A 25,683-nucleotide genomic window follows, 5' to 3' on the forward strand; every position below is an offset into this window, starting at 1 on the left:
TCTTCTTCTCTTCTTCACTCAAGAACCCTAACTCTTACTCTTTTAAAATGGAACAAAAATGATCCACAATCAGCCTAACACAACAATATAACCTCAAAAGAAATGATTTGTGAAAAGACCAAAATGCCCTTAAATTTCCGGACGGACTCCCTGCCAACTGCCCAACTTTCAAAGGGCATAACTCGCTCATACGAACTCGGAATCGATCAAACTCGGTGGCGTTGGAAAGATCATTCCACAAGCTTCACAACCATAACTGTAAATACTCCTAAATCATCCTGAGCTAGGAGTTACGACTGCTCAAAGTTGGCCAAAACTCACTGATTTCCACACTTAGCCAAATTTTCCAGATTTTGAATTTTTCCAAAAATGATTATTTCCAATTTCCAAGCATTTTCATAGTTATTTCAAATTTCCGGATGTTACATATATGGATCAAATGGTTCCCTCCCCTCTCCCTTGCTACTTGTAAATGTTTAATCGCCTTCCACAAGCTTTAGCAACCACATGTCTTTAAACAATGCTTGAAAGATTAAAATAAACTATATATAATGCACTTGTGCTTGTACCATAAAGCTTGCTTATTACCACAATATGAGTGTATGAAGTGCAAAATTGTCTTTTGCAAACATTATTAAAAATTTAACATTGTCAATGTATGAACTATGGCTAAAGTTCATTAAAGAGCCTTTCCACGTGGTAAAACCATTTCAGGGAATATAAGATTTTCATGAGGCTTATATTGAGCCGCCATCCAAGCGTGAATACCTTTATTTAGAAGAGTACTTTTGGTATAGAAAGTCTCAAATTCGGGATCTTTCGCTGTAGAATTTCCTAAGAAACAAAGTCATAGACACGTAGGTTCCAGACTAAACCGACTCCATAAACCGGTTAGTATGAAGAGCAAAATTGGCCACTTCACAAACCTCGGACTACATACAAGGATTAAAATATGGGTAAAACTTACCCGCACCAGATTTATACACCAATTCAATACATGCATGCCATGTGTTTAAATTTATAGTTCATTTTACTTAACCTTAATTAATTAACATGTGTTTTACTTCATTAAATCATATAATACTAAAAATTGCATTAATTTGGTGTATACACCTAATGTAGGTAAGTTTTTTCCTTAAAAATATTGATTGAACTTTTTCTCCTTCGTTAAATACTCCATTAAAAATATTGATTTAACTTTTTCTCCTTCATTAAGACGCTCCACAATAGACAAAAATGTCATTATTATTATTCTCAAATTATTATTTAATTACTTTTATAATATTTAGGACTTTGAAATCAACTAAAATTCTAATTATTTATAAGTTATAGAAAATCCTAAAATAAAATAGTAATATTTTGCCTTATAAAAGTCTTCACTAAAAATATAACAAATTAATAATACTCGGTGAATTCTAAAATAATATTTTTTTTCGACTTCTGTTTGTATATGGTGAATTTCAACATCGGACTTTAACCTAATTTCAAGTCTATCCCTTTCATCAACTAAAGCCTTTTCGGTAGCTAAGAATAGCCTACCAAATTTCAACCTCGATTTCACAATTGAATACCACATATCAGCTGTAAATACAAACTTATCTACTTTTAAATGATGGAATTCTTCTTATTGACCGGAAGTGGCCTTTTGATTGACCGAAAGTGGTGAAAGGAGGTGGAGACGGTGAAGGGAGGTGGAGTTGCCCATTTACAAACTTATCTACTTTTAAATGATGGATTTCTTCTTATTGACCGGAAATGGCCTTTTGATTGACCGAAAGTGGTGAAAGGAGGTAGAGACGGTGAAGGGAGGTGGAATTGCCCTAATATGGAGGATGACTGAACACATTAAGTGATACTTATAACCATGCAAAAATTATCACATAATTCTACAAATAGCACAAAAATTAATATTAGGAACATATTTATACACAGATGAGTACTAAACCAATATAATATTTTTGTCCAAATTTTTCCATTCTTATCTTTGCTTTCTCCATTTCGTGTTTATTTTTGCTTCAGTATTAATGTCTCATGAACAATTTCAGTATTAATGTCTTAGGAATATGTAGAGAGTTATCGTCTGGATTTTGTTTAGTTGTAGTTATGAGATTACTTTCTTAAAAAGTTAATAGCATATATTGTAAACTTTTTTATTTATAATAGAGATGATAGTATAACATTTCGAATAATCCTCATATAAATAGTACTTAAATTGATATCCAATATTTTCTAAAGCCCAAATTAGTATCTAGATAAGAGTGACCTATTTCTTAATACATTCTCTCTATTTATTTATTTATTTATTTTTACCCTGTTATTTTCTTAAGCGAATATTGAGCCATTCAAGTATTTATCCGAATGATAATTTTATTAATATAAAAAATATAAATATAAATAAGGGAGATTTCTTAAGCGAATATTTATCCGAATGACAATTTTATTAATATAAAAATATAAATATAAATAAGGGAGATTAGACCTGACCTTACGAATCTTAATGGAGTCAAAAGACTCAAACCTCTACTACTGCCAACAAAATTCATGTGAACTTATATGTGTAGAAATTTTTTCCGCTGGGAGATGCGAAGTATGACTTGGTATGTGAGAGATTATTTTTGAATAAAAAAATGTGTAGGTCCCACCTTTCCTATTCAATATTGTTGTTTCTCTCTCGTGTCTTAATTTTATGAATAAAAAAGGGAAAATTGTATGAAATAGCAAATTATTAATTCAAACTAAATGTTATAGCCATAGTTTATTTTATTTGTGATTCGCAGCAAACATCCCATTTTTTTGCCATCTGATTCGATATACAATTAGCCATTTTTGGTATACAATTACTCATTCGCTATACAAATGTATAAAATGTATAAAATACGTTTGTGTTTGTATAAAACGAGAGAAAAATGTATATACAAATACAAATACATATATTTTCGTCCTATATACACTTATAATTATACAAATACAGATCTTATTATACAAATTACAATGTATAAATGAATTTATACAAAACTGAATAATTTTTATAAAATTGGATGTATCTAACGAATTATACAAATCAAAAGCTCCATAACAAATTTTGGATCGCAATTATGCAAACTATAACTATAACATACAAATATGATTTATATGTTTGTTATATGTGAAAGTTGCTCAATAAAAAATTATGGGTCCTATACTTTTCGTAAGAAAGGGGTTGTGAAATGCTTTCCACGCTAGTGTTATGGGTTTGAACCCCACTATATCAACAAAAGTTTAAGAGCATATTTTGCAATATTTTTCTCTTCTATCCTAAAATTTAGAACCCCATGCCACGCTCCTAATCTTGAATCCGCCTTTATTTCCACATAAAACTACATTTGTTTACTAAATGCAAAAATAATTCAATCTATTTTTTATTCCATTAATAGAAATAATCTATTTATTTCCAAATTTAACTAAATGGATCATCTATTTTTTACTCCATTAATAGAAATAATGTATATATTTCCAAATTTAACTAAATGGATCATCGAGATACACATAGAAGCGTGAGTTGCGGCAGTCTATTGACATGTTTGTTGTTAATATATCTATGTAACCATTTACGTGTGAGATTATTGAAGGAACATCATTTTCTTCCATACAAAATGTTGAGGAAATTCCCACTTTTGATTACTCAAATTGTAAAAAAAAAATAATCAACTTTCTCCAAAAGAAAGGGAAATTAATATAATTTATTTTTTATAGATTAAAGATATGTCAGGCAATGAGCAAAATCAAGACATTCTTCAACACCAAATCAAAGGAAAGAAACTTTCTGGTAAAACGTTAAAACGACATGACTCTTTAGAGTTGGAATCTAGCAAGGTCCCCGTGGCCAAAAAGGTAATAACTTAGCCCATTATCAGAATTATATATTCTATTTTTACGTCTTTGAACCAAACTAATCCGGATTTATACCTAAAAGTTTCATATTGACGGATTAAACACTGTCAATATTTATGACTTCATTTTCGGGTACTTACACCCCATCACAACCTCTAGTAATGAAAATTTTATGTTATTTGATATTGATGATGAAATGAAATAAGTCCGCGAAAAACCGCTCCATTCAAAAAATATTTCCCTCTCTGAAAATAACCGTCATTTGTGACCTTTTGGGGGCCAACTGAACCCCACCCGTCTCTACTGACTTCTTTGAAACATCAAATTCGGTCAGACAATATAGTGCATATGGCAAGCACGGATAGTGCTATCCCTGCTTGTCATATGAAGATGGCGACTACAATGGGAGATGAAGGCCACTTGGCTTGTAGCGTTTGCGGGATTTGAGGTTTTGTGGTTTCACTCGCAGACCTCAGTATTGCTGCTTCCATCAGTCTGCCTGTGAAACTACTACGGGGTGATGGCGGATGAGTGCAAATTAATTTTAGTTGGAAAATTCATTTACGAAAGACCTGGTATTAAAGAAATCATATCGAATTTTATGGAGCAGACTCCATTACAGGGCAAGGTCAATATTGGGGCTTTCGACTACAAGCAAGTATTTATTGATTTTACTTACATAGTTGATTTTAATTTCTGTCTATTTCAAGAGATTTATGGGTATTTTTGGATTGATTATGCGAATGTTTAAGCAACACAAATGAGAACATTTGCCACCCATGTGGGTTCTTCTCTTTGAACTCAAATTCCATCTCTTTAATTGGCAGTATCTCAAACAAATTGGATGTATCTACCATTGGAAAATCTAGACTTAATATGGAAAAATTAAGGGTAGAAGTCGATTTGTCTAAACCTTTGCTGAAATCTGTATGGGTTGGGTTGGAATTAAGGTTTGGGACCTGGTTTTAAAGGGTATGAATGAAAGCTCGAGTATGAGGGATCCCGGCTTTTTTCAAGACTGGCAAGCTGACACGCAAGCACTGGCTCATTCAAGGTGTTTGAAACCCATTAAAGACATCTGAAATCACTGGGCTACAACAATTTGTATATCAAGAGTGTCCAAAATATGTTATTTAATCACTTTGTGTATCATTTTACTTGTATATATGATATTTTTTTCCGACAAAGAATTGGACACCTTGACTTGCATGTGCCTCCGCCCTTTGCTACAAGAGCATGCCACTATATGATCCGACAAACATGTCATTGACAATTAGAGACGGACACACATGTATAGGTGGGGTGCACAGTCATTAACTTTGGAAAAAATCATGTGTATATATAAGTATGTATATCTTGAAAAACTAACAGAAATTGAAGTATAAGTAAAAGTGCACCCATAAAGGGCATAGAAGTGTGCTTGGTCCGCTGGTATAAGCTCCGCGACCTGGGATCAAAGATAAGGCCCTTGGCAAAATTCGCATTGAGGAGGAGAAAGAACTTTCTTGCAATATTCAAGAGGTAGAGAATATAGTCAACACCAAACAACGAAGAAATGAAAAAGCTCGAAGAATAGCATCCAACAAACTGGCCACGGCTAACACAGCTTGTAGGGATTTCAAGGGAGTTGAATTGGTTCTGGATTTGGGAACTCTACTACTTATTATGCAGGTGAAACATGATCCTGAATCCTGATTTAGGCTAACAAAATATTGATGAATCAGTAACAAGAATTTGGGATAACGATTAATGAGGGTGAACATCTAGAAGATTCAAGTGATACGAGATTTTATCGATTAAGTTCATTATATGGAATATTAGGGGGATGGGATCGAAAGGACTTTTAGAAAGACTAATTCAACTACTCGAACTTCATAACATTGAGTTTGTGGCTCTCGAGGAACCATTTTTGGACAACTCTTATATTGATACTTTCAAAAGAATTCATGGATATGAACATGTAGTTTCTAACTCACACAACAAGATTTGATCTTTTTGGTGAGACAACATGGAGTGCGATATAATATCTACGAGCAGGCAACAAACTACTATAAAATGTCATCATCTTCTCAGCAATGATCATGTACCCTCAAACTTGATCCAAGTCAACTTGCATGGCTTATACTCTGACTTTGAAGATAGCCTGGAATATGAGGTGTTACAATATCTTCCCCTTAGGATCATTCGTCCTAGAGTAATGGTCATGGATAGGAAGGAATAGAAATGGAGATTTGATAATGACTTTTACCCATAATTCCCAATTCTACACTAACAATTTCGTGAAGTCCAAATTGTTCTCATTGGCATCAACTGGTGTTGTGATCAAAATTTTCAAGGCCTTGAGGTGAAGATGATCAAACCAACTTGGAAACATGAAAACATGATATGTAGCATCGAAGAGAGAGAAACGTGATCATTGTCAACCATTGCTTCAGAGAAGAAATTAAATGAAGTAGCGGATGCTCTTGCTGAATATGACACTAACATTCACGGACAAAAAATGTTTTTTCAGAGAAAGAGGTCTCCCAACGGAGGAAAGACACCCCGTAAAGATGAACTAACTTCAACTCCCAAACTTTAGGAGGAAAGCAAAGAAACATACGTGATGGAACTATGATCTTCCCGTAAGTCTTAGCATATTATAGGATATTAGATTTAGCTGATCCAATATCCTCCTTTCATGTACTTAGTACAATTCTTAGCTTTGGCTTTTGCCAATGTCTGTACTCGACACCGCCTTTTTTGCCCCTTTGATCTCCTTTTGTTGTCCCCGTGATCTTAATTATTCTTTTGCCAAATAATATACAAGGTAGGGGTCGATGTCAAACCTCCCACCATCATGGAAGGTGAATGCTTGGGTGGATGAATTTCTATTTTTGAAAAATTGACAATATACAATTAATTTACTTTTTCTTTTGACCAGGCATTAGAGTGGTCAGTGATACTGAAATTGGCGTTTCAGAGCATAGGGGTGGTGTATGGAGATATTGGAACGTCACCATTGTTCGTGTTTGCAACCGTTTTCCCAAATGGTGTAAAATTGGAAGAAGATATACTTGGAGCATTATCCCTTATCTTTTACACTATCACCTTGATCCCTCTCATCAAATATGTCTTCATTGTTCTTCGAGCTAATGACAACGGAGATGGTAACTTTATTTAGGGAAAATGATAAAAATGTCTTTTATCTTTGATAGAATATTGAAAGTAGTCCTTTTAAAACATAGTAATTTTTATTGCAGGAGGTACATTTGCTTTATATTCATTGATATGTCGTTATTCTAAGGTGGGATTAATTCCGAGTCAACAACCTGAAGACAAAGATGTGTCGACTTTTAAACTTGATTTGCCAGATAGACGTACACGTCGAGCTTCAAAGCTTAAGTCAAAGCTAGAAAGCAGCAATTTTGCAAAGTTCTTTATGCTAATTGCCACAATGCTTGGTACTTCCATGGTTATTGGGGATGGCATCCTCACTCCCTGCATTGCAGGCACGTCGCCTAGCTTAATTCGAGAAAATATCCACTTATTTTGAAACAAAGGGAGTATGATACTAATTTGATTTTTTCATTTAATTTGGTCAGTTTTGTCTGCTGTTGGAGGACTCAAAGCAGCAGCTCCCTCCGTCTTGACCGAAGGTAAATTCTTGCATTTTATTTTATTTTTCTTAAATTTTCATGTTGCTTTTCCACAGGAAGTAACATGCCTAAAATGTTGGATGCAGAAAGACTTATTTGGATTGCAGTAGCCATCTTGATATTGTTGTTTATGTTTCAAAGATTTGGAACTGAAAATGTTGGCAACACTTTTGCGTCTGTACTTAGTTTGTGGTTCATTTTCATTGCTGGTATTGGCATTTACAACATCGTGAAGTACGATCCAACTATTATAAGAGCTCTTAATCCTAAATACATCATAGATTACTTCAAGAGAAACAAAAAGAATGCTTGGATTTCTCTTGGCGGCGTAGTTATGTCCATAACAGGTATTCATTTCCTTACAACAACTTTTAAATGTACCGAGAAACTTATAATTACTAGGGGTAAAATAATTGAATAATTAATTGCAGGAGGCGAAGCACTATTTGCAGATGTTGGTCATTTTAGTGTTCTATCTATACAGATAAGTATGTGTTGTGTGACATACCCAGCCCTCATATTAGCCTATCTCGGTCAGGCTGCCTTTTTAATGAAGAACATTGATGATGTTGCTGATACTTTCTACAAGTCCATACCTCGTAAGTAAAACATTTGTTCCCGAGTTTAAGTTCTATGCATTGATGATTTAAAAACTATATCCAAATCGAAGTAATGGCAAATCTCTATAATCTGTATTTAGTAACTTCTCTATAATACCTCGTAAGAGAAGGTTGTTTAGATCTCTTAGAATGCTCTTTAGGTGTAAATGATGCTTTGTCTGTGGTAATTTTTCGCGGTTTAACAAAAAAACTCATGTTATGTTTTCTCCTTGACAAGTGCAGATAGTTTATATTGGCCAGTATTTATCGTGGCAGTGTTAGCTGCCATCATTGCAAGTCAAGCCTTGATTTCGGGAACTTTCTCTATAATCCAGCAATCTCTGGCGTTAGGATGCTTTCCTCGTGTTAAAGTTGTGCATACATCAACCAAACATCACGGACAAGTCTACATTCCTGAAATCAATAACCTTCTCATGTTGTCTTGTGTCATTGTCACTCTTACATTCAGGACTACTGAAAAGATTAGCAACGCGTATGGTAAGGATTTCCAAGAGTTCCCTCTCTTCTCATATATATATAAAGTTGATATTCTTACATGTATGTGTATATAACTGGAATCTTTTTTAGTGTCAATGTGAAGCAGATGTCTAACACGCGACAAAATCATTTGCTTACAGGAATAGCTGTGGTGTTTGTGATGGTACTAACATCATGCTTCCTCGTGCTCGTTATGATCATGATTTGGAAAACAAGCATTCTTTTTGTAATCATCTATGTTCTAATCATTGGCACGGTTGAACTCATCTACCTAAGTTCAGTTCTTTACAAGTTCGATCAAGGTGGTTACCTTCCACTGGCTTTCTCTATGTTCCTAATGTTTATCATGTACGTATGGAACTATGTGTATCGAAAGAAGTACCATTTCGAGCTAGAACACAAGATCTCTCCCTTGAAAGTTAAAGAAGCAGTGGATGAAACAAATTATCATCGCCTACCTGGCCTTGCAATTTTCTATTCTGAACTTGTCCATGGAATTCCACCAATCTTCAAGCATTACGTGGAGAATGTGCCCGCGTTACACTCAGTCCTCGTGTTTGTTTCTGTTAAATCACTTCCTATAAGCAAAGTTCCTGTAGAAGAACGGTTCCTCTTCCGGAGAGTGAAGCCATGTGATCTCTACGTGTTTCGATGTGTGGTGAGATATGGATACAATGATGTGCACAACGAGGAAGAGTCGTTCGAGAGATTATTGGCTGAGAGGCTGAAGGAATATATACGATACGATTCCATGCTTTCGATGAATGCAGCAAAGAGTAACAGAGTATCAACAGAACGAAGTAGCAACATGGAATTGGAGATTGATTGTGATATACAAGAAGACGTTATGTTTTCGAGGGAGAGAGATATAGAAGTGGTGGAGAGAGCTTATAGTGTTGGGGTTGTTCATTTTGTAGGTGAACAAGATGTGATTGCAGGCAAAGGGTCTGGTATTGCAAAGAGAGTTGTGATAAATTATGTTTATAATTTCTTGAAGAGAAATTTGAGGCAAAGTAGCAAAGTATTTGACATACCACACAAACGTATGTTAAAAGTAGGAATGATATATGAGCTTTAGCAATAGTAGTTACTTTGTTCGAATTCTCTAAAAATATTATCACATTCGTGTTGTGTTCTCCAAAACTACATTAGTTTTGAAGGACGGTCACGCGCCTATTAACATTTTTAAAGAGTTCCAGCAACCTAAACTTATTAAGTAATATATAGCTTTTTAGCTAGCAAGAAACAGAACATTTTGTTCTAATTTGTACACTGTCTTAAACATTTGTCACATTTTTTATGACAGATTATCTCTTCAACAAAATTTTCTTGCTGTGAAATCTTTCTCATGAATATATACACAAGCAATTTTAGAATACTGAATTTGCGGTCCTGGATTCTTGTTTATTGAAGTCAACATCAGTAATCATTAATCATGACCTCAAGTTCATAAATGATGTTTTCACAAATGGATTCTTTTAAATTCTTTGAGATTTTATCCCTGAACAATTTTTCGGTGTCGACTCACTTTAAATTAATAAATATTAATTTATCGATTAAATAATACCTCTACAAAATAATAATATTTCATGGTTCCGCCTATATTAATTTAGAGAGGTTTTACTGTAGCACATTATTCTTTTGTATATTTTGAAAGTCACACACCATTATTCTTGGACACTCTTGATAAAATTTCTAATTCCGCCACTATGAATATCAAATTGTTTTATTTTAACAGTCACACACCACTATTCTTGGACACCCTTAATAAAATTTCTGATTCCGCCACTACGAATAATTAAGCGATAATTTTTTTCATACGATACATGTTTGTCAAGCAATCAAAATCAATAAGGAAGATAGGCACCGACCCGTTATATAGAATATAGGTTGGTCAAAGTCCATTAATGTTTAGCACCAACGAGGTCCATCCATTGACCATGAATAATATACATGTGAATAAAAATTAAATTCAAAAATAATATTTAAAAAAAAAAAGAATTGTAAGGTTTACTAGTGTATCTAAAATATCATTTCTTTCCATATGTCACCATATATATAGTGTATATATCAATAAGAGGGTCACACACAAATGATATATAGTCGTACAAGTAATAAAGTGATTTAAAAATAGAGTGTCGAACCCATAAGGTTTTGTTTAAATTCTACCATGCATACAAGTTCTTTAATTAGTCATGATAAGAAAAATACACGGACAAATTAACCTATGGAAATTAAAAACTTATCCCCACTCCGTATTTATACCTAACTTTACGTATAATTTAACCTTATGGTTAAATGATATATAAAGCGTATCTTGAGATCATTGATTTGATGCTAACACCATATCCCAGGAAGTTTTTTCCATTGTTGATGAATGATGAGTATCCATCAAACATCCCATATGGGCTTTTCCATACCCGAATTATTATTAATATTTTGTTGATGATGAAACAAAGAAGTAGTTTGCAACCTCTGTTGATTTATAGCTGCTTCGAATCTTCGTTGTTCCTGCAAATTACTAATTGGTGTCCTTGAAGCTCCTCCAATACCTAAAAAATCAACTGTCAACATGTCATTTGATCCGTTTTGCACCAACATAGTCTGGTTCCTAACTCCGTCATTTGTACTATGATTATGATTATCGCGATCAAGTACTTCTGTAACGTTTTTGATGTATCCAGCATCGTTGTTTTGATCATTACTCATTAGTATCCCGCTATAAATTCCCATGTCATTCATCACTGCTGCTAAATTCGACTGATGATTCTGATTCTGATTCTGATGATTGTTGTCTTGTTGCATTTGGAAATTCTCATAATTAGGTGATGGCCTTGTTATGGTAATATCAGGACCAGCCATAGCACTTGTTACAAAACTCTTTTGCATCATTGGGGAATTTATGCTACTACTAGCCGTGGCCCCCATTTGGGCCGCTTTTTGCAGAAGCGCGGTAGCTGACATTGGAACTGATGATAATTGGCCTTGCCCTTGAGCCACCCCATTTTTACCGTTATCTTGTAGATAATTGAAATTCGATGGGATATTCGAGCTAAGTTGAAGTCCGGAAGATGATGAAGCTACACTTCTTGGACTATTACCAAATAGGTTACCTGTGTTGAAAATATAATTAACGTTCTGACTAGTTAAGATTTTGAATGAGACAATCAGATAGTTCAATTACCTGAAGTGGTCGAGAACATGCCACCTGGAGCCATATTATTGGTCATGGACTTGAATGGAATGGGGAGAAGTTCTTGAGGGAGTGATTTTAGTGAATTTTTGGGATCAAAGTTATTGAATTCAGATAAACCTAAAGAGGCATTGGATGACATGAGTTCATGCATTTGGCCACTATGCATATTGTGTTCCATACTGTTGTTCATTAAACCTTGGTTCACTTTGTTGTTTTCTTCAGCCAATGCATCACAAAAAGCTCTATGTGTGATAAAGCTGTCCCTCCTGCATGCACATCAATTTTCATATGAGAATTTAACTTTTATATACTGACAATACTAATAACCAAAAATAATAGTATTATACATTGTCATTTTAATTTAATATGTTATGTTAAATTGTTTGTCTTATATTTCAGGTAACTAGGTCCCACTTATGCCCTACAATAAACAAATTAAAGAAACAACTATCATAAAGTGATATAATAGTATAAAAAAACTTTTCCATTATTGAACTTTCAAATCTAATGCTTTTGAAATTATTATATAAGATCTTAAGATCATTAAGCAATTCTTTTTTTAATATAATATATATACATGAATAAATGTATTCTTCTTTATATGATATAGCTTGAATTTCAAGAGTCAAACTCTTTTATTTTGCATGCGTACAATCTTTATAATTTTTTAAAAATGATTAAAAGAATTATGAGGGAAAAAAAACTAACCTAGAGAAAATGGTACCACAGTCACATTTGTATTCTCTTGTTCCACAAGTCTTTTGGTGAGCCTTCCAATCAGATTGCACAGCATATTTTTTTGAACATTTATCACATTTCCATTTTTTTTCTCCATGTTTACGACTATAATGTTTTTTAATACCCGTAAGATCACCTAATGCACGAGCACGATTGTGGTGCACGCAAGTTGGCTCTGGACATATATAAACGCGCTTTCTCACTTCCGTTGTTGTTCTTTGCCTAAGCTTCCAAGGAAGATTGTGTCCCCTCCTATGTAACTGCAAATTTTGGTCCCTTTGAAATCCCTTGTTGCAAATCTCACACACGAATCGATTCGTTGCCATGAGGGTGGTTGGTGATAGGGCAACGACTTCTGCATTGGGATCTACACCAATTTCGAGAAGAGAATCAATCGATCAATCAAACACGCGATAAATAAAAAAATTTGAACAACAAACTATTAGGGATTCACTATCAAAAAGTACTAGAGTTGAGGAAGTTTGAATAGCAAACCAACCAGCTTAGATATTCACTATCAAGAAGTTCTAAATTCAACAATTCTTGAATAGTTAATGACCAGTTCAGATATTCACGATCAAAAAGTATTACGTAGATTCTAGAAACTTCAAACATCAAATAATTGGTTAAGATATTCACAATCAAAAAGTATTACATAGATTCTAGAAACTTCAAACAACTAGCTTAGATATTCACAATCAAAAAATTCTAAATTCAACAATTCTTGAACAACAAATGATCAGTTCAGATATTCACGATCACAAAGTTTAAGATTCTACAAACTTCGAACATTAAAAAAATAGCTTAGATATTTAAGATTAAAAAGTTCTAAATTAAACAACTTTTTTAATATCAAATGACCAATTCAAATATACACGACCAAATAATATTAGATTCTAGTAACTTCAAACACCAAACAACTAGCTTAGATATTCACGATAATAAAATACTGAATTCTAAAATTTCTAAACGGAAAACAATCAATTCAAATATTCACGAACATTCCATGCGGAGTAAATTTCTCGAGTGATTAGAAGTCATGTACTATTCATAGACATAAAAGTGGTGTGTGGGTCACGAAAAAGGAAAATGAAAAAAGTGTATTTCATCACAATTGCAAGCAATTATTGACCCTTTTGAAAAGGTTAAAGTCAAAGATTCCACCATCATAGAACATAAAACATGCTAAATTTTCCATTGTAGTAATAAACATGTGACGTTTCTACTTATACGAGTAGGAGTCGCCTGGGGTTCGTTCCTTAGCTCTAAAAGTCGAAAAGTGCATAATGAGGTCATTTGAGGGTTTATTAACGACTTTAATTCGTGTCGAGCCCGCCACAGCGGCCGTCACCCCGCTGTAGCGGCCCCGCCAAAGCGGCAAAAAGCGGCGCCAGTGCGGGTTTCGCAAGACAGAGAGCTAATTCAAGAATTTCAAAATTCTCATTTCACAACATACCTCTACCCAACGACGCTCAAAAAATACCCCTTAAGCCAAGATCGATTTCGGGAGTTCTACTCACCCAAATTCAATTCCGTAAAGTTGTACAGATTCTTTAACGAGTTATCTAACCACTCATGTAATCAAAATCACAAATACTTCACCCGATTGTTACCAGATTTCCCTACACCTCAAAGACTCTGATTTCGTCCAAATCTGGATAAGATTAGGAAAATCCAAATACTATGAAAAAGTTTTTCCGCCCCCAATTTTCCTCCGTTGGCTTTTCTATAACGACAGAAACAAGTTGTTACAATGTATCCTTTATAACCTCCTACCTAAATTATATCCTCATAAACATAATTTTTTTATAAAGAAATAAAATTACTTTTTCGCCCTTGATTACGACTCTTCTATAAAATAGAAATACGTTCACATTAGATCAAATAAAACCAATAATACAATTATGTAATAAGCTAAAGCAATAATATCATCAAGAATCAAAACACACTTCATGTTAAATTAAACACACAACTATTCAAATTGAACTATATAATTAAGCTAGAGCAATAATATGATCACTAGTACAATTTCCGATTTTAACATATGATATCGTCATGAATTGTTTAAGTAATATACATCATCAGTATAAATAATTTTTACACTATCATATCATCTTTATTTTTAGTAACGTATGACTTTTTTTTCAAGATTTCAAATTCCAAATTGTAGATATCCTTTGGATGACCTATGAAACTGCTTACACTGACGATGTATGAAACTTATAAACTCTTATCACGAAATTCAAAAAGAATATATATATTAGATATAAATAGAATAGTGTTTTACCAGGATTTCCAGGAAGATTTCTTTTCTTCTTAGCAAGTGGTTGTTGCTTATTCTGTTGTTGTTGGGATTGTGAGGTGGAACCATTGCTAGTAGTAATAGAAGAAATATTATTATTTGAAGTGTGCAAATGAGCTTCTTCTCCTGAAGAAAAACTCCCTTCTTCACCAGAAATATTTGACATATTTTTTTGATAATAAAGGGGTGAAATAGTTATAGTATAAGATTTTAGAAACTTTGCAATTTGTTGTTTACCACTTTTTGTTTGTGCAAAAAGGGTTGAATTGGATATTTACTTAAAACTAGGAATATGCTATGAGTAGAGGAAGACAAAACAAGCAGGGAACTCTCTCCTCTATTCCCTCTCTTGATGGCACATTAATAACTTTGGAATTGTGGCCTTCCTTATTTGGCTTATACTAATATATATATAGTGGTCGTTTTGGCTGATGGGATAAGGATAATAATCTTGAGATATTTTATATGAAATTATTTAATCATGCGTTTGGTAATGAGTATTATTTAGTCCTATGATTATTTTATCACACATTTTTAGTATAAATCGTGGGATAAGTTATCTTATACGAAAAATGAAATAAAATAATTTCATGAGATATCTTTGTCTATCTTATCTTACCAACCAAACGACCCCATAAAGTAGGGATATATAGGCAATAATTCATGTGGAAAGGCCCCTAACTTTGTACAATTTCGTTTTACTACACCTATTATTCATTAGCCTTTTTTTTTATATAACTATTTGGTATCTTAGTTTTACTAGTCGTTTAATTCAGATTCACATAGTGTAATAACTCATATATTCAGTTTGCTATCATATGGGGTTCAACAAAAAAAAATGAAGTTTATATTTACTAATGGCTTATTTGGTTGGGAACAAGACAACAAGGTTTTCTTAAATTAATCATTTCGAGATTAGTTATTCCATGTAAGGATTCTAATAGTTGGTGCAAAAGAACAAGAAAAACTTGATTATTTACACACATATTCTCTTATTATATAAGAGAGAGTTCGCGCTGAAGCAGACACGTCTTCGTCGACATGCCTACTTCAACGTATTTTGGAATTTTTTTTGGTCTACTTTAATTTAAGTAGTGTATAATTTTTTCAAAATTATGGACTCCATTTTAGTTATGACTTTTAGTTTTAAATTAATACTCTTTAGTTATTGCTTTATTATTTTGAATGTAGGTAATATTTGCTTATATCTTGTAACTACTTTGAGTAAAAAATTAACGATCGATGACGAAAAATACTTTGATTATGGACATCTTACTGGACCTCTTCCTAATAAATTTGCGCAAATAAAAAGTAATTAAAAACTTAAATATCTAAAAATCGTATTAAAATTTAATCAACTTTCTAAATTCTATCTATATTACATAAATTAAAATAAAAATATTTAAATATTGAATCCGTGCTAACAGAGGCACCTGTGTCTAGTATAGAAAGAATAAGGCAAAGAGGGAAAAAAAGGTTTAGAAGAAAACACCAAAAATAGTACATAAAAGTAAAAACAAAAAATTGGATCAGTTCGTAATGTGAAACACACACTAGAACAAATAATCAAAATAAATTATTATCCTATTAGGGGCCAGTTCCTCTTGATGTGACCCTGCCAATAATATGACAAAATATCACAATTATTGAATTTAAAACAATTAAAACATAATGTGCCACTTCTTTCCTAATTTTCACTCGAAATCATTAAAACATGATGTTCGATATTTTTCTTTATATTTAAAATTTATGAATTTGATTTTTAAGATTTTTAGTTAAAAGATAAACCTTATAAGATTAAAATGTTCGAAAGATTATAAAAATCCTAATGTAAATTGAAGTACTATTGGTGGAAATTCAATTTGTATTCAGCTAATCAAATTAAAAAGCATTTTCGAGTTATATTTGACTAAACTCTTAAAATTGCTTCTAAATTTTTTTTCTTCTAAAAGTACTTTTTAAACTAGTATTTTTAGGAGAAATCTACATTTTAAGTTCTGAAAAAACAGTTTCGGCTAATTCCCAAAATCACATATTTCTTCTACAAGTTTGGCTTAACACTTTAATTTTTTAAAAATAAATATATTTTTTAAAAGAAAATAAACACTTTTAACTTTCCAAAAACTTAATCAAACAAGTTAGTTTCGAGCTTCCTTCTTTGTCGCAACTCGCAATCTTATTGTTTTTTATATAATATAGGGAAAAGGGTAAAAAATGCCCCTAAACTATGTGAAAATATCTAGATATACCCTCCGTTTGAAGTTTGGCTCATCTGTGCCCTCGTCGTCCAACTTTTCGCCCATATATGTCCTTGTAGACGTTAGTTGCTTTGCTGGAAATAACCAACTCATTTTTCTTTTCTTTAAATAACAAATGGAATTGTCACATCCTCTTTTAATTACCACGTGACATTTATTTATATTTAAAAAATGAATATACCTCTTTTAAATAGGATATTCGACCCGTAAATCATATTCGACCTAAGGTGACCGGAGTTTCAATTCCTCCAACCAGATCTAAAATGAGATAACATTTGACATCTGAAATACAACTATTTTGGGGTCGTTTGCTAGATGTCTTGCCAGACCAGTGAGGTGTGTGGGTTGGTGTTTTGTCCACTACCTTGGGGGTGGTGTTCTGGAGCTCGTGGTGGTCGGAGCTATTTGGTGGTTGTTTGTCCGAGGTTGTGCGAATCAATGAGCTCATTAGAGCTCTATTGTTTGTTCATGGTTAGAGCTCGAAGCTCACCTTTAATGGCGTTTTTCTTTTAGGAGAAAGCGATGGGTTTGGTTGGAGATGGAGATGGCGTTTCTCCAACCAAAGTGATTTGGGTCAAATATGATTTATCGGCTTATGTGAAATATCCACCAAAGAAATTTGGGTCAGATACGATTTACAGGTCAGATATTCTATTTAAAAGAGGTGTATTCATTTTTTAATATAAATAAATGACATGTGGTAATTAAAAGGGGTTGTGGCAATTTCATTTGTTATTTACAGAAAAGAAAAGAGTTGGTTATTTCCAGCAAAGCAACTAACGTCTACGAGGGCATATATGGGTGAAAAGTTGGACGGCGAGGGCACAAATGAGCCAAACTTCAAACGGAGGGTATATCTAGACATTTTCACATAGTTTAAGGGCATATTTGATCCTTTTCCCTATAATATAATATAATATATAATCCAAGAATCAAGTTAAATGCTAATGCCATTTTTGAGGGTACAAATTAAAATACTTCTGTTGATTTTTACTAAATATGAAACAAGTAGTTCGGCTGAAAAATTGAAGCAACTAGAGGACACAAATTAGGATTAAAAGCAGTTGTCCTAATTTCTTATAAATTTCTTGGTCAAGAAAATTGCAAATTTGCAATGAAATACTCCCTCCATTTATTTTTATTTGTCCATTATATTAAAACAAATTCACGATTACTTGCTCACTTTAACATACCAAGATAAAAATGGTCTTCTTTTTTTTTTACATGTTTTACCTTTAACATTTACTATTAATTCCCAAAATCATTTTTCAAGATTTTTTAAAATGTAAATAGTCATGCGTATTATAGTAAAAAATACTATATCTATTATTTCTCAAAGGAGGTGCAAAGTCCATTGTAAACAAGAAGTCCCTCTACATTACACGGTGAGTTGATGATTAAAAATCATTAATAGAGATCAGCTTTACTATTTTGCCCTTTTCTCATATCAATTAGCCCTTTGAAAAAGAAATTATTGGATCTTCAAAATTTACTTAAACTTTTAAAACCATATTAATCCTAGAGATAAAATGAAAAAAAATTAATTAATTATATCATGATTTAGTCAGTGATCAAATAATATTTATGAGACGCAGGAAATAAAACGAAAGTAAATTTTTGTATTACTTAGTAATCCCAAAATTAAAATCCTATTATTTGCCTCTACTAAAAGTGCTCTTGTCAATGGACAAAACATTAACTTGGATTTCATCGATGAACAATATCGATGTTTTTTAGGAAACTAATTAGTACAAGAACATAGAAGTAATGACAGACACATTCTGTTAATTAATTAGTTTCTATAATTTTATTTGATTAGAAAATAATTAATTAATAATTAATTAGCTCATATATTTCAAAAATGAAGTCAAGCCAATAGCTTATAGACATAAAGAAAGCAACATTTTGATAGAATCATCCAAAACGACGGCCAACCCCAACTTTGTATTCTTTCACATTATATAAATTTAATAAATATGGACCCAATTGTGAAAATGAGGTTTTGGATTAGCATAATTAGTTATGTTTAATTATGTGTAATTGTAAACGTTAAATCAATCTAGTTTGATTAAGACGTTCCCGGTATATAATTACTTAACTAAAAATGATTCTTTAGACCATTTCGACGTATTAATTACCTTCTTTTCACATTACAAGAAGTATTTAAGGTGGAATTTTGATTCTCTCCGAATTTTATTCAGATAAATCCTAAAGAGCTACTCTATATGTTTCATTTAATACGACACTCTTTATTTTTGTTGGTTTAAAGAAAAAAGAATTTTTTTATTATTATTTGGAAGTTTGATTCTCAACTCTTTATAATTGACGAGAGGGAGTTGCTCGGATGGTAAGCACCCCTCACTTCCAACCCGAAGATTGCGAGTTCGAGTCACCAAGAGAGCAAAAGGGGTGGGAGCTCCTAGGAAGGGTAAAAAAAAAAAAAAAACTCTTGAGAAAATAACAAATATTCACACAAATCATAATATTGGAATTTAGACATTTTAATTTTAATAAAAACAAACGGATCACCAAGAAAAAAGACACTATTTTCTGTTTTTACATTTGAAACTATAGGTTTTGTCAACAAATGCGGTTTGTTATATTTGTTTTAAGTCATAAATTGAATAAGTTGACCTTATTAATTGATACATCACGATCTAGGACACAATGTGTGATTCATTTATAAGAAAAATTTAGGCATTAAAGAGTAACAAGAGGTCAAGGATCAAGGTCCATTGGAGTTATATGATTGCAAATATTGACAATTCTTGCAAAGCTTCCAATTGAGGCTTGTAATTTGACTTTTCCGTCCTGAGATGAGTGTTCTCCTATTTCGACTTCTTCAAAGCTATTGCTAGCGCAGTCGAGACAAGATGAGTTATATGCCCCTGCGAAAGTGGAGCAATAGAAGATTTTTTTGAGTTTATGAGAAGACTACAATGAAATGAGTTGTTTATCATTACATGATAATGATAAGTAAAAGTGTTTTAAATTTGTTAAAGTGAATTTTTGAGAAATTACATTCCCTTGAGGGTTGTTCCTATAGTTTTGGATCAAATATTGAGTTTAAAATTGATATGATATGTGTGCTTGATTCAAATTAGATGTTCTTTCAATTGGTAATTACTAGTTCTCTATTAAATATCTTATCTCTTGTGTCCTATAATTTGTATTTTTGTTATTTAGCTTCCGCACTCCTATATCATTAATGTTCAAATATGAAATATTAGAGTTAGAGTTGTAAATATGTTGGGCTGAAATTAATGGTTGGTTGCCGTTTGGCCACAAATATTCTTAAATATATTTGGAAAACAATTTGAGAAATAGTGTTTGACTCTGCAACTTGTCATTACTTGGCAAACATCCCAATTTCTCAAATACTAAAAAAAACTAGTATGTGAGTTTAGAAAATATGTAAGGACAGGACCGCAAGGGCATGGTTGAGTGGTTGGGAGGTGGGTCACCTATGTGGGAGACCTGAGATTAAATCTAGCCTCTATCTGCTACTTAGTCCTGAGCTCGTTGTATAGCTTACCTAATGTGGCTTACATTTCCTGTGTGATTTGCGAGCTATTGCACAGTGACCAGGTTTACCACAAAGTGCTCACCCGAAGGCAGACTGTGGCAAAGATTATGGGTTTCCAGGGGTTTTCCAAAAAAAATATGAAAAAACTACATAATTAGACATACTTCATTACCATATATACTATTATTACTTATACTTTCAAAATATTATGTATCTTACAACTAATTAAGAATTGTCTACGTATCTTACACTTAGATACATGCATTTTTGTTACCATATACACAAAACAAGGAGTATGGCGAGCGAGATTCGTATATATCGTAGATACATGTAAATCATACTAGATATATACTAGATACATGTATCTATATGTATATGGAGTGATTTGCATGTATCTGGGATACCATATAGATAGGATAGTGGCGAGCGAGATGGGATCTCACCTAGGGAGGCGAGCGAGATTTGTTATGTATCTCACATACATGTAGATCTACTTGGATACAATACATATCTAGAACAAATTACACCTAAATTTGACCCAATGTATCCGAAATACATGTATTTAGACATATTTAGAGACACCAAAATTTAATAAGATACGTAATTAGCTCCTAGTAAGATTTATGTAAGTTCCCTCACAAAATTTATGTAAGGACCAGGCCGAGTAATTGGACTATTGATGCAAAGATGGGTATAGTATAACTCATCCAATTCTGCTTCTTTTTTATATATTTTCTTATAATTTGTTTGATTATTAAACAAAAAAAAATTGTTGTAATTATAAATATATATCATATAATAAAAGTTTTTTCATGGATAAATTAATTTGGATTACATAGTAGATCAAATAAGTTCAACTCTTAGATGAACTCATGAATTTGAACTAGTTAAAATGAATTGAGTCATTAAAATGATCGTGTCATTAATTCAATCATACTCGGGATAATAGCAGATCATATTTTTATGAACTAATTTTGTAACCATTAGAACTGTATTACATTTCATGAGGCCCTTTATTTGGACACTATCATTTAACTTGTACCCGTCTTGTAAAAAAATTTCCTTGTCTATCCACTTTGGAGCAACGTTAGACCTGTGATGTCTGAAATTGTGCTTTGTCAATTACTTAGCTTCAGACATTCATATTAGAAGTTATTTCAAAATAAATAGATTTGTACATTTTTACCTACTATGAATACGACTTAAATTGTGATCTCAAAATAGAGTGTATACTTCGGCCCACTAGAACCTAGCACAAGCCTTTCACTTAAGGCCTGCATGCAAGAGTTGGGCCATAGATCCAAAATCATAATTGGGAACTTTCGCAAATAGCCGCTATAATAAACTTAATTATGCTTCATAGTTATAGTTTGCATATTTACGAGTTGTAGCTATAGTTTAAGCTGCTTCATTTGTATAATTCGCAGGTTTGTATAACTCGCGGGTACATTTGTATAATTCAGTTATTTTTGTATAAACTCGAAATAACGAATTTATACAATTACAAACATCAGAAATGTAAACAATTATACAAATTATATTATACAACTTCCGAATATTACAAAAGTTATACAAATTATATTATACAAATTCTGAATTATACAAACGTGTGAATTATACAAAACCAAAAAGCTGAGTCACGTAATTATAACTAAAAGTGGGTCGCGAATTGTAATTAAGACAAATTATAGTTATGTTAACTAATTAACTAGTATATATTTGCTTATACGCGTAATTTTCCCATAATTGTGCAGACCTGCAATCCTATATGTATCCTTATATGTTGTAATTTACATTGCCCCCTCATGAATTATTTCTATATTTTTTTTTCCCTTTTGAGATGATAAAACTGCTATTTTTTTCTAATTAGATACTTAATGGATCATTTAATCCTCAAAAATGGTGTATGTATTCCCTAAAAAGAAAGTTCTAATACATTTTAATTAAACGCAGATCGAGTTACATGAATTATTGAATATTTTTTTTATTAAATGATCACTCAAGTTAAAGAAATTACGAAACAAAGTTATTTTGCTTTGTTTTGTATTAATATAGTCTTTGAATGATTTGATAAAACGGACAACATTGGTGATAATGGGGTATACACGATTCTATAGACTATATGATATTTGTTTGTATATTTCTCAACAAAAAATATCTACCACAATAATTGACAATTTTAATGTAAACTATGGAATATAAATTAAAATTTAAAATGTCAATGAAAACAATTCGGCAAATCTTACTTCGCAATTCAAAAATAGTTAAATTGAGTGACTTTATTAATATAAAATAAAATAAAGCAAAGTTATTTAATTTCATCGTTTCATTAACTTAGAGTAACCAGTTGATCAGAAATTCACTAGCGGAGACACTTATAACAAAACAAGAACATACTCCATAAGTGGGTCTGGAAAGGATCTGATGTATGTATATCTTATTCCTATATTTATAAGGTAGAGAAGGTGTTTTGAATAAACCGTAACTCAAAAGAAAGGTATCCAATATAGGATTATAAGAAAATAGACAGCAAAATAGTAAAATACAAAAACAAATAAAGCACTACATGAACATCTTTTGCTCATATCATACATGATATGATGATATGGGGGTTATTCCTCATGTGGTGGATCTTGAAAGAGAAACGTCCCATGAAGAGAAAGTGTTAAAAATACCCCTTTGAATTTGGTGTGAAATAAATTTCATTTCCGAACTATTAACAGTCTTAAAAATACCTCTTCACTTGACTAACTGAACTTAAATACACCCCTTATTTAAGTTCTATTCCAAGGTAAGACTATCATTAACTGGAAAGTGATGTCTCTCTTTTGGTTTTGAATATGTTAGTGGGAAAGTGGCAGATGTATGACACGATACAACTTACAAGAGACCAATAAATTACTAATTGAACAGGGCAAATGCAAGATTCAACACTCTTAATAGAGAAGCTAATCACGATTCTAAACATATATATTAATTTATTTTATAGTTTGAAATAATTACATACTTACTAATTAATAATTATATACCACATTTTAAGTTAAATACATATATCTTTTATATCAAATATATACATTCTAAAATATAGATACATAAGGAGAGAGACACGTGAGAAAGTGAGAGAGGGGAGAGAAATAAGAGAGAGGTGAGAGAGTTAATGATCTCAGATACATGTGAATCATTAGATACAGTGTATCTTGAACAAATTACACATAATATGATTCGCATGTATCTAATGTATCTAATATTTGGCGAAGTAAATGTGGTAAGAAAGATAATTTCGAAAACTAAAGTAAAAACATGTAATTAAGCTTTAAACTAGTGAAATTAGTGTTATTTAATTTGCCTTTTCTTTAAGAGGTAGTTGCATTTAAAAAATAATACTTCTAATCAAAGATACAATAATCACCAACACAGTGAACATTCTCACATACTAGAATAATTCTTAATTATTAGCAAATTAAACTAGAATTTTTTCTTCAAAATTAAAAGAAGTCGATGAAAATCCAAGCTTATTAATCAAGTACGTACCAAGCTGGAAAATTATTGTCGGACTAATTTTGGGAGTTCATCTTTCTCCATTTCTTTACTTGAGTTAGGGCCTTCTCTATCTAATATGTTGATGTTATTATTATCAACCATTTTGGGAAACCCTAAAACTCGAACCTGATCTCTCAACCATTATTTGCTTCTTTATTATAAGCACAAATTTATCTGTATTAAGCTAACTTATAATTAAACAAGTGTTAATATTATTTTTTGATATATCGTCAGAGATTCTATGATATATATAAAAGTATTTTGTATTAGTGTGGAGACATAATGTCATTAGGCAAAATTTTATTGATAGTACAAAGTTAGGTCATTTTTTTTTGTTTTATAAAAGTATATATTAGCCTTTATTTAAAGCACTTTGCTTTGATGGATTATGGATCAAATGGTCCCCTCTCCCTCTCCCTTCCTACTCGTTAATGTTTAATCCTATCCACAATTAGTTGAAAGTTGAATTGGAAAATAATAACCCATGAGTTGAAAGTTGAAACCCTAAATTGTTGGATAAGGACCTACTAATCCCTATCTTGCTCCTTAATAAGCATAAATGTGTATGTATTACACTAACTTATGGTAATTACGAGTTCATAATATAGTGTGATATCACCAAAAATTCTACGATATATATATATATATATATAAAGGTATTCAGAATAATTGTGAAAACACAATGACAATTAGGCAAATTTGGCAAATTTGTATAGGTGGTACAAAACTAGCTATAGGTCATATTTTTTGTTATATAAATAAAAGTACTATTTCATAAATTAAAGGGAAAAAGGTTCGAAATATATCTTAACTTTGATCGAATTATTGTAACAATCTCAAATTTTGGTTATTCCTATACTATTTAATAGTATATTTTAAAGATATATAGGTACCCATGTGGATATCACAAATATTGCATCATTATAAATAAGTAACTTGTCCAATTGGACACTTATATATCTTTAAAATACACGATTAAATAGTGCGGTAATAGATTCTGCCCAAAGTTTGTGATTGTTACAACAATTTCGATTAAAATTCGAATATATTTCAAACGTTTTTCCTAAATTAAACATCAAACTATTTTTTAGTGGAGAATTGTCGTTGTCCAATATTCCACAAACTCAGGGACACTACATACGAGGATATGAATCTTGCTTTATTTTAGGCAGCTAACAAAAATATAAATAAATAAATTTAGTGGAAGTGTACGACAAAGTTGATGTATGTGGCAGGCAAAAATGTTGTATAAATTAATGAAAATAAGACACAAATTATTGGTCCAGATTTATGTTAATTACAGGTAAAGGAATCAAATTAAATTAAGGTGTCTCGTGGACTACCCTCATTGTGAATTGTACATTGGTTTCACCTTTCGGTTAATTGGTCATGGTTCTTGATTGACTACTTTTTCCAAGAAAAAACATCAACCCTGATTGGATTATACTTGTATTGATTTATCGATTTTATTGTTATATGTTTCGATTTGATTTGATTTGAATATTAATCATACACAAA

General features: G+C 32.0%; 2 protein-coding genes across 3 annotated transcripts; one reads left to right on the forward strand and one right to left on the reverse strand.

The window, feature by feature from the left end:
* The first annotated feature begins 3,741 nt into the window (after nt 1–3,741).
* LOC125871816 (potassium transporter 5-like) lies at nt 3,742–9,685 on the forward strand. Of its 2 annotated transcripts, none has more exons than XM_049552493.1 (8): nt 3,742–3,870; nt 6,794–7,019; nt 7,113–7,361; nt 7,455–7,508; nt 7,595–7,855; nt 7,940–8,107; nt 8,351–8,605; nt 8,746–9,685. In XM_049552493.1, exons 1-8 carry the CDS (start codon nt 3,742–3,744, stop codon nt 9,681–9,683), a joined length of 2,280 nt encoding a protein of 759 aa, XP_049408450.1. In that variant the 3' UTR covers nt 9,684–9,685. The 2 variants fall into 2 exon arrangements, with proteins under 2 accessions (XP_049408450.1, XP_049408451.1); XM_049552494.1 differs by lacking the exon at nt 3,742–3,870 and adding an exon at nt 6,657–6,716.
* A 1,304-nt stretch (nt 9,686–10,989) lies between these two features.
* On the reverse strand, nt 10,990–15,207 carry LOC125870963 (zinc finger protein GAI-ASSOCIATED FACTOR 1-like). Its single transcript, XM_049551520.1, has 4 exons — nt 14,827–15,207; nt 12,510–12,906; nt 11,790–12,067; nt 10,990–11,718 (listed from the first exon to the last, which is right to left on the reverse strand). The coding sequence occupies exons 1-4, from the start codon at nt 15,005–15,007 to the stop codon at nt 10,997–10,999; spliced, it is 1,578 nt and encodes a 525-aa protein (XP_049407477.1). The 5' UTR covers nt 15,008–15,207; the 3' UTR covers nt 10,990–10,996.
* Between the last annotated feature and the right edge of the window lie 10,476 nt (nt 15,208–25,683).

Source organism: Solanum stenotomum, chromosome 7 (assembly GCF_019186545.1).
Source record: "Solanum stenotomum isolate F172 chromosome 7, ASM1918654v1, whole genome shotgun sequence".
In the NCBI taxonomy this organism is placed as follows: Eukaryota; Viridiplantae; Streptophyta; class Magnoliopsida; order Solanales; family Solanaceae; genus Solanum; species Solanum stenotomum.

Coding starts and splice junctions, on each gene's coding strand:
- LOC125871816 (XM_049552493.1), top strand. CDS start 3,742: ATGTCAGGCAATGAGCAAAATCAAGACATTCTTCAACACCAAATCAAA. Junction 7,020..7,112: donor AGCTAATGACAACGGAGATG/GTAACTTTATTT, acceptor TTTTTATTGCAG/GAGGTACATTTGCTTTATAT. Junction 8,606..8,745: donor AAAGATTAGCAACGCGTATG/GTAAGGATTTCC, acceptor ATTTGCTTACAG/GAATAGCTGTGGTGTTTGTG.
- LOC125870963 (XM_049551520.1), bottom strand. CDS start 15,007: ATGTCAAATATTTCTGGTGAAGAAGGGAGTTTTTCTTCAGGAGAAGAA. Junction 12,907..14,826: donor AAATCTTCCTGGAAATCCTG/GTAAAACACTAT, acceptor AAATTGGTGTAG/ATCCCAATGCAGAAGTCGTT. Junction 11,719..11,789: donor CATGTTCTCGACCACTTCAG/GTAATTGAACTA, acceptor TTTTCAACACAG/GTAACCTATTTGGTAATAGT.